The 10258-nt window shown below is 44.5% G+C and overlaps 2 protein-coding genes across 2 annotated transcripts in view; one reads left to right on the top strand and one right to left on the bottom strand.

Annotated features, from left to right (window-relative positions):
* The window catches only part of LOC311228188 (disheveled-associated activator of morphogenesis 1-like), a gene marked incomplete at its 5' end in the record, with an annotated part of 57153 nt that extends 52472 nt beyond the window's left edge, over nt 1-4681 (bottom strand). Inside the window, one exon of the mRNA XM_084314100.1 lies at nt 4461-4681. Coding sequence (XP_084170226.1) covers nt 4461-4681 — 221 coding nt within the window. The remainder of the gene's footprint in view (nt 1-4460) is intronic.
* LOC311228187 (disheveled-associated activator of morphogenesis 1-like) overlaps nt 4431-10258 on the top strand; it is a gene marked incomplete at its 3' end in the record, with an annotated part of 141237 nt that continues 135409 nt past the window's right edge. The window contains exon 1 of the mRNA XM_084314099.1: nt 4431-4561. The remainder of the gene's footprint in view (nt 4562-10258) is intronic.

Here is a 10258-nt window from a genome sequence, read left to right as displayed (position 1 = left end):
TGCTGTGTTAACAGGAGTTCCACAGTTCTCAGCTCACAGCCTGCACTTAGAAAATAGGAGAGAGAAAAAAGAAAAGAAAACAGGAAGGGTTAACCTTCTGTGTATTGTCGCAGTGAAAAAGGTTAACCGGTTGGTAGCGTGGCGCAGTGGTGAAACTCGCCTAGGGCGCCAAATGTGCTAGGTCCGCCCCTGGCTGCAGTTACAGTATATATGTATATTTGTACTCTCGTTGGGGCCTCTTGGACCAGATCAATGTTTTATCTGGCTAAATAAAGGTTAAATAAATAGGAAACTGATGATTTGGTCCTGTTAACTTTCTATGGGGCCCTGCCCAGATCCCTCTCATGGACCTGGACCTCACTTTACAAAACTCTAATCTAGTTCTTCAGTAATCGTCCTCTAATTACTCTAAAATTGCGTATTTCTGTGTGTAAAAAGGACCCACCCCCCGGGCTGAAGCCCCCAATGTTTTCTAACCCTAAAAAACGCCCCTGGTTTGCACACTTTAACCCTAGATCTGGATACTTCCCATGGGGGTCTGTCTGGTGACAGATGTGTGTGCAATGAATGTAGAATGGATGGGTTAATGTTTCATAGAGTCAATGGAGCATCATTCCTGACGTCCTGGGGATAGAAGCTCCTTCTGAGTCTCTCTGTACTGGCCATGAGACCCCTATAGTCACTATACTACTACTGCTATGAGTGTCACACATCTCTCACCCAGTAATGTGTGTTTTTGACCACCAGAGGGAGGTCCCCAACCATGAGCAGTGATTCAGACCTTTATTTATTTATTCCCTTAATTTATGTTCTTGAGTTATTCTATGTCTCTTGTTCCAGCGGTGGGAAGATTTAGTAATGAAACACTTTTGGACGTGGAAAGATCATTTTGACTTAAAGAAATTACAGAGTACATAGAACACAATGTAACACGCAGTGGTGGAAATTAACTAAGTGTTTTTTACTCAAGTACTGTACAATTTCGAGCTACTTGTATTTTCATTTTAGTGAACTTTGTACTTTTACTGCACTACATTTCAAAGGAAATATTGTACTTTTTTACTCCACTACATTTATCAAAATGAAACCCATCAGTTACTAGTTACTTTGAAGAAAAATATTTTGCACAGAAAACATGGTTAACATGTATGAAGATTATATACTTTCACAGAGGACATAATCTGAGTTTTGATGAAAACTTTATTAACAGATTGCAGAATGGGTACAGTACAGTACAGCTCAATACATACAATTGTTAAGGGGATGCAGACCAGAGAAAGACTTTCGTCTGGTTTACATCATAACATATATGACCACCACGACATACAGATAGACAGTACTGCTACATCTATACATTTATGACATACCAGATTTGTAAATACAGTACTGTTTGTGATACAAAAAGAGTCCAGAAAAGATAGTATGAGATATATGTAGTGATTCACATTCCTTGAATGAATGAATGAATGAATGAATGAATGAAAACTTTATTTAACAGATTGCAGAATGGGTACAATACAGTACGGCTCAATACAATGCAGGGATATGGGATGCAGACCTGAGAAAGACGTTTGTCTTGTTTCCATCAGGGTCCCCCATTTTCATTTCATATAGACATTTATGACATACACAACATACATGACATTTATGGCATAGGGACATATAGGTATTTAGTACTGATACATTTGTGACATAAGCGGTATTCAAATATACAGTACTGTTACCCCTAGATCCTGACAGAGTATATACATATGATGGGGAGGGGACTGTACATTAGGAGGGGGTGGGTGGGTGGGAGGGAAATATACATACGGCGGGGAGGGAATATATACATGCGGTGGGGAGGAGACTGTCTATTAGGAGGTGGTGGGGGTTTTGAGCATTTACGGTGGCCAGTTTCCAATTGCAGCCTCCCGTAGGTGCTCTTTAAGAGCGGTTTTGAATGTGGGCAGGGATTCACATTCCTTTACAGCTTTGGGTATGGCGTTCCACATTGTTGTGGCATAATTGCGAAACGTGTTTAGTCCCTTGTTTGAGCTGAATCTGGGTTTAACATGATTTGTTGAGCTTCCTCTGGTGTAGTGGTTGTGGTATTCACTGACCTTTGAGAAGTATTTTGACATGTACATGGTCACCCCGGTCGTATAGTGTATCTTGAAGACCAGGCCCATTGCAAGTTGCTGTACTCTGTACCCTCTACAGCTTTGGGTAGGGCATTCCACATTGATGTGGCATAATTGCTAAACGTGTTTAGTCCCTTGTTTGAGCCGAATCTGGGTTTAACATGATTTGTGGAGCTCCCTCTGGTGTTGTGATCGTGGTATTCACTGACCTTTGGGAAGTATTTTGACATGTACATGGGTACCTTGGTTGTGTATAGTGTATCTTGTAGACCAGGCCCATTGCAAGTTACTGTACTCTGTCGTCTACTCTAAGCCATCCTAGGTTGTCAAAGTGGGCAGGGGTGAGGTGGGTTCTAGGAGTCAAGCAGTAGTCTGACCAGTTTGTTTTTTGTGCTTTGGTACCATGAGGTGCAAGCATAGTCGTAGTACCCTTGAATGAGTGCTCCTGCCAGAGTCTTCAGGGTATTCTTGTTTACCAGAGAGGAGATCCGGTACAAGAATCGAGTTCGTTGGTTGACTTTTTTTTATTACATTGGATGTCATTTTGTCACAGGAAAGATTAGCCTCTAGGATGGACAAGGTAATTTCATCTTTCCTTGTGACAATATTGTCACCCACTGTAACTGAGAAGTCGTCGGTCTTGCTGAGTTTGTTGTTTGAACCGAAGAGAATGGACTCTGTTTTGCCCATGTGTAATGATAGTTTGTTGTCGGCGAGCCATATGCAGATTCTGCCTAGTTCCGAGCTGAGGGTTTTTTCAACCTGTAACTTGTTCTTATCAGAGACCAGCAGGGCTGAGTCGTCCGCAAACAGGAACAAGTTGCAGTCACAAGCTGACGACATTCTATTTGCATAAATTAGGAACAGTAGCGGTCCTAGTATGCTTCCTTGTGGAACACCACAGCTCACTGGGAGGGGGGGGGGGGGGGGGGGGGGCAGTGTACCGTTCGCCTGAATTCTTTTACTAACGGAGTTCCAGTTCCGCGTTCGCGTTCTGCGCTCTGATTGGCCACTGACGTTTCTGGTCGCGCCAATCGTGTGACGGCAAGTTCTGCCACCGGTTAAGCTTAGGCACTCTTTCGAAGTTGGTTAAGGTTAGAGTTTGTCTTAGAGCAGGGCGATAGAACACCAGCCCTGATTCCAAACTCTAACCGTAACCAACTTCTAAAGAGTCGCCTAAGCTTAACCAGTGATAAACTAGGCGTTAGGTAGTTTGCTGCTGTTCGAGGCGGAAATGGGCGCGTCACGCGATTGGGGGCACACATGTCACATGACCAGAAACGTCAGTGGCCAATCAGATCGCACCAGAAACGTCAGTGGCCAATCAGATCGCAGAACGCGAACGCGGAACTGGAAATCCATTAGTAAAAGAATAGACGCGTACCGTTCACCTCCACCATCTGTTCTCTCACCCTCCAGGTAGGGGACAGCAGCATACTGTAACTGGACGACATACCTTTAACATAAATAACCTATAGAGGCACTGGAATACACACACGTCATGTAGAATGTGTACTTTTACTTTAGATACTTAATTAAAGTGGGTCCAGTACTCCCCCCCCCCCCTCCCCCCAACCACCTCTAATATAAATTACCCAGTATGGTTGTCAATATCCCAATGTACCCAACCCCCCCCACACAACCCCACCAAACCTCCTCCTATGTACAGTTTCTACGTCAAATGTATATACTCCCTTTTCTGGACTCTTTTTGTATCACAAACAGTACTGTATTTGCAAATCTGATATGTCATAAATGTATAGATGTAGCAGTACTGTCTGTATGTCATGTATGTCATATATGTCCTGATGAATTGAAAATAGACATTTATGACATACACAACATACATGACATTTATGGCATAGGGACATGTAGGTATTTAGTCTCTCTATTTAGTACTCCCTGATGTAAACAAGACGAAAGTCTTTCTCTGGTCTGCATCCCCTTAACAATTAGTCAGGGGAATATGTACTGTTGGACTGTGGTAATTCCATGTACGAATAAATAAATGATGATGAAAAAAATAAATGATGATGGTGATGTGTATTGAGCTGTAGGCCTACTGTATTGTACCCCATTCTGCAATCTGTTAATAAAGTTTTCAATCAATCAATCAAACCACAGGTGACAGATCCGAACACCACACGGGATAAAAAAATAATGAAAATAAACACAAAAAAACTACAGATCCCACAATACACTGGACTGGCAAAAAAAATGTTTGGGCATGCGCATTGATGGTTTAGTGTAAATCGGCGAGAAAAAAGGTGACGTCACACACCCGCCGCCCCACCACCGGCACAATTCGGTGGCTCGTCTCTTCCCTCTTCTCCCCACCGTGTGTCGGTGACGTCTCTGAACTGGCGTTTGGTGTTTCGCCCGGCGCCTGGTAAACTTGTGGATGCAGTTCGAGAGCGAGAGAGGTTCCAGTCTGCGAGGTAAGACCCGCTCTCTTCTAGAAACACCGCCGCGCTGCGCCGCGCAGGGAGAGCGCACTCCTGTCCTGTTGTTGGTTTCGTTGTGTTGCGCGTCCCTGCCGCGTCCCTGCGCGGTGACATGGCCAGGACCCTCTATCTCTGTCTCTCTCTCCTCTGTCTGTCTGTCTGTCTCTCTCTCTCTCTCTCTGTCTTTCTCTCTCCCTCTCTCTCTCTCTCTCTCTCTCTCTCTCTCTCTCCTGTCTCTCTCTATCTCTCTCTCTCCTCTCTCTCTCTCTCTGTCTGTCCTGTCTGTCTCTCTCCCCTCTCTCTCTCTCTCTCTCTCTCTCTCTCTCTCTTCTCTCTCTCTCTCCTCCTCTCTCTCTCTCTCTCTCTCTCTCTCTCTCTCTCTCTCTCCTCTCTCTCTCTCTCTCTCTCTCTCTCTCTCTCTCTCTCTCTCTGTCTCTGTCTCTGTCTCTAGCTTAGACCTTGTTGTGCAAACCAGCAATGCGATGTTTTCACTAAAGTCTTGTGGACATTTTTGCATCTGTTTTGCAAAAGTCTTGTTTGTCAACTCTGCAGAGAGAGCCACAACTGTGTGTGTGTGTGTGTGTTCACTCTGGGTCAGTATCTGGATCAGTCGCTCTGGAGAAGCAGAGAGGACGTTTGAAGGTTTCTTTCTTTCTTTTTCCTTCCATCTGCCACAGCGGTTTATTGGATCCATAAAAAAAAACGGTGTTAAAATATCAACTTGGCAATGCATTTACCATCATCGAAAAAAGATTGATTGCATCTGTGCGGTTAGTTACGTGTCGTATTCAAGAATAATAATAATAATAATAATTGGTTAGACTAGAGTCTTTATTTGTCATGCAGTTTAACACCAGTATTGATTGATAACAACAATGGTGTACTACTATTGTCAATGGTTAGGCACTATTACTCAGTAGTACTACCACTACCTACATTGTATATTACTATTGCACGCTACTGTTACATTTACACTCTGGTTGGATTCCGTTGTGCTGTATGATGACGAGTGACAATACATTTGAATGTAATCTAATCTAATCTAACACACCTGGCTGTCTGGACCTGTTGTTGCAACTTTAACAACTTAAACACCACTCCACCTGTAAACAGCAACTATAACTAACTAACACTAACCCCATGTATACCTGTATAGATTATGTGTACTAACTAACCCCCCATATAGACCCATATAGACACTCCCCTGACTAAAAGTATAATGGAGCTCTATGGAGAAACCATGACACTCCCCTGACTAAAAGTATAATGGAGCTCTATGGAGAAACCATGACACTCCCCTGACTAACAGTATAATGGAGCTCTATGGAGAAACCATGACACTGCCCTGACTAACAGTATAATGGAGCTCTATGGAGAAACCATGACACTGCCCTCACTAAAAGTATAATGGAGCTCTATGGAGAAACCATGACACTCTCTTGACTAACAGTATAATGGAGCTCTATGGAGAAACCATGACACTGCCCTGACTAACAGTATAATGGAGCTCTATGGAGAAACCATGCCACTCCCCTGACTAACAGTATAATGGAGCTCTATGGAGAAACCATGACACTCCCCTGACTAAAAGTATAATGGAGCTCTATGGAGAAACCATGACACTCCCCTGACTAAAAGTATAATGGAGCTCTATGGAGAAACCATGACACTCCCCTGACTAACAGTATAATGGAGCTCTATGGAGAAACCATGACACTCCCCTGACTAACAGTATAATGGAGCTCTATGGAGAAACCATGACACTGCCCTCACTAAAAGTATAATGGAGCTCTATGGAGAAACCATGACACTGCCCTGACTAACAGTATAATGGAGCTCTATGGAGAAACCATGGCACTCCCCTGACTAACAGTATAATGGAGCTCTATGGAGAAACCATGACACTCCCCTGACTAACAGTATAATGGAGCTCTATGGAGAAACCATGACACTCCCCTGACTAAAAGTAATTTCAAACGAAAACGGCTGGATGTCATTTTGCCAAAGCTGCACGGCTGTGAGTGTGAGTCTTTCACCTGTTGCATATCTAGCTTTGGCACGGATTTTAATCCGCTAACAAATGCAAATATATCGTAGTCTGCCCGGTTGCTCTGACCAGGATTACGTCCCTTTTCGACCTCCTTGACGCGCGCGGCCGGCCGCACACACGAGTCTGACGTGGCTAAACTATAGGCTGTGTGCACCGACTTGCCCACAGGGCAGGTAATTGAAAACAAGCTAACATCAGCTAAACACCGTCATACAGCACAACAGGCAGCTGCTCGCATGCCATTGTGGTCGTCGTCTCTGTTCTTGTGCAAAGAAACCGTACACAATAAAGCAAGGCCACGACTTAATCTTCGCTTGCAGTACAGAAAGCAGCGGGGGTATATAATAATAAATCCTCAAGCATGTTTGCGAGAGGGCAGATTATAATAACGGTAAAATGTATCGCAGCCGGGGCCTATATCCAGATTGCAGCACATTCGACGGTAATGTCCTGCATTCCCCAGAATTAAGATGCTTTAAATCACGGAGGGCAAGCATGTGCTTGCAGCGCAGCGGGGGCCTGCTTTGTGAGGAGGCTTATCTCCCCGCCGCCCGGAGAGATGTTTTCACTGTAAACACACGGGAGAGAGCGGCCTTTACTGTACCGCTGCTACACTGCAACACTGTTTAGACTTCGGCCTTGACTTATGTCCGGAGAAGGATTAGGGTTGGAGCGAGGCATGAGTAGGAATGAAGTTTCAAGTTTCTTTATTAGTTTGTCATACAAGAAAAAAATACAGAATACTTTTATATGAAATGCTTTTTTCTGGTGTGCTAGATAAAGATAGATAAAGTATAAAAATAAAAAGTCAAAAGTACGTAAACAAAGTATGAGGATCAATTGTGTTGACCCTTTCACTGCCACACGACGGCAGAAGGTTAACCCTTTACGAGCATCGCCGCCGTCGGTTGTGTGATAGTAAAGGGTTATAACCGGCTGTCGTGTGGCAGTGAAAGGGTTAAGCTATATTATTCAACTGAGCGCTTCATCGTGATACCATTCGTTTGGCGGCTGATTAGTTAGTTCGTTTTTTTTCTTTTCTTTTAGACTTTCGTGAGCTTTTCCTCCCCGGACTGTTAAAAACACGAAGGAGAAGCTGTTCCACTGCTAAACACATGCAAACCTGTCCGTCCTCCTATCTAGGTTAATCTAAACAAACACCTTGAACACTATGCTCATACCACCCAGCGGTGTAGTCTCTAGGCAGGGGCACACTGACTGGGCACACCGAGGAGCGTACTGCCTGCAACATTTTGAAAACGATAGTGTACCCTCTGCAAATTCCAAAGCATAATCGGCATTTATTTCTAAGAATACTTGCACTCTTCTTAACCTTCTGTGCAGTGTGGTTGTGAAAGGGTTAACCCTTTGTCGCGTGGTAGTGAAAGGGTTAACATTTTGTAGTGTGGCTTTGAAAGGGTTAACCCTTTGGTAGTGAAAGGGTTAAATCATAACAATGAATACTTTTCATTGAAAATGTAATTTAAAAAAATCAGTCCAAAGCATTTCAATCAACCCCAGCTGTGAAAGCTGTAAATGTAATTTTCTTTCATACCAATTATCTATTATTATTATTATTATTATTATTATTATTATTATTATTATTATTATTATTATTATTATTATTATTATTATTATTATTATTATTATTATTATTATTATTATTATTATTATTATTATTATTTTTGTAGACACAAGGGATACGTCTTGGTGGCTTTCTGTCCGAAATATTGCCGCCCCTTACCGGGCTTAGGCCACGCCCCCAATGCTGCTTGGGCCATGCCCCCCTCCCCCCTCTCAATAATCACAATACAGTGTACTCCCAGCAAAAGGCTAGACCACATCCTTCCCCAGTTAAACTCAACTGCATTGTCTTGGCCCCCTCCAGGCCTCTGCATAGCATAGTACAAAAGACAAGATGAGATAAGATAAGATATTCCATTATTGGTCCCCTTGGGGAAATTCGGGCGTCGTAACAAGATACAAGAGATACAAGAGTTTTATTTGTCACAGCATACAGGTATGTAGTGAAATGCGGGGGGTCTCGCCCGCAACGATGTGCATAATACAAGTAATAATAATAATAATAATAGAGTCCAACCAATAGAGCGACAAAGTAGGCATATCGGTATCTGTACATGAGTTATTTACAGAGCATGGTAGGACATGCTAGGTCCTGTGGTAGTGCAGTACACTGTTAGCTACGGATGAGGCACTGGGTCTTTATGTACACTGCTATGGGGGAGGGGGGAGGGGCGATACAGGTACGAGCAGGGTAATAGTAGAAAATATAGGCAATAAAATTTGATCTGAATATAAAAATATATAGTGTAAACAAAGTTTAAAAAATCTGCTATATTATACGTAATAAATATAGGCAATACAACAAAATGTTTATCTGAATATATACTATGAGTAAAAGTAAACGGTATACACAGGGTACCCTAACTGGCATGGTGTACGTCATACGGTGTAGTCTGTGCAGGTTTTGGTGCTTAAAGAGTCAGACACACTTAGTGGTCAAACACACTGCTGCTGGTCTGGACTGGTCCTCTGAGCTCCTCTCCAGTCAGACATACTGCTGCTGCTGGTCTGGACTGGTCCTCTGAGCTCCTCTCCAGTCAAACACACTGCTGCTGGTCTGGACTGGTCCTCTGAGCTCCTCTCCAGTCAAACACACTGCTGCTGGTCTGGACTGGTCCTCTGAGCTCCTCTCCAGTCGATCTGCTGCTGGTCTGGACTGGTCCTCTGAGCTCCTCTCCAGTCGATCTGCTGCTGGTCTGGACTGGTCCTCTGAGCTCCTCTCCAGTCAAACATACTGCTGGTCTGGTCTGGACTGGTCCTCTGAGCTCCTCTCCTGTCAAACACACTGCTGCTGGTCTGGACTGGTCCTCTGAGCTCCTCTCCAGTCAAACATACTGCTGCTGGTCTGGACTGGTCCTCTGAGCTCCTCTCCAGTCAAACACACTGTTGCTGGTCTGGACTGGTCCTCTGAGCTCCTCTCCAGTCAAACACACTGTTGCTGGTCTGGACTGGTCCTCTGAGCTCCTCTCCAGTCAAACACACTGCTGCTGGTCTGGACTGGTCCTCTGAGCTCCTCTCCAGTCAAACATACTGCTGCTGGTCTGGACTGGTCCTCTGAGCTCCTCTCCAGTCAAACACACTGCTGCTGGTCTGGACTGGTCCTCTGAGCTCCTCTCCAGTCAAACATACTGCTGCTGGTCTGGACTGGTCCTCTGAGCTCCTCTCCAGTCAAACATACTGCTGCTGGTCTGGACTGGTCCTCTGAGCTCCTCTCCAGTCAAACACACTGCTGCTGGTCTGGACTGGTCCTCTGAGCTCCTCTCCAGTCAAACACACTGCTGCTGGTCTGGACTGGTCCTCTGAGCTCCTCTCCAGTCAAACATACTGCTGCTGGTCTGGACTGGTCCTCTGAGCTCCTCTCCAGTCAAACACACTGCTGCTGGTCTGGACTGGTCCTCTGAGCTCCTCTCCAGTCAAACACACTGCTGCTGGTCTGGACTGGTCCTCTGAGCTCCTCTCCAGTCGAGCTGCTGCAGGATTTAATCTGATAATTTCCAAATCCTCCGCCATCGGTGTGTAACCTGTCGTGTCATCATCTCCAGAGCCTCCTTTCTCTC

This window comes from Notolepis coatsorum, assembly GCF_963971535.1.
Source record: "Notolepis coatsorum genome assembly, chromosome: 5".
In the NCBI taxonomy this organism is placed as follows: domain Eukaryota; kingdom Metazoa; phylum Chordata; class Actinopteri; order Aulopiformes; family Paralepididae; genus Notolepis; species Notolepis coatsorum.
This window is presented reverse-complemented; position numbering and strand designations above follow the sequence as displayed.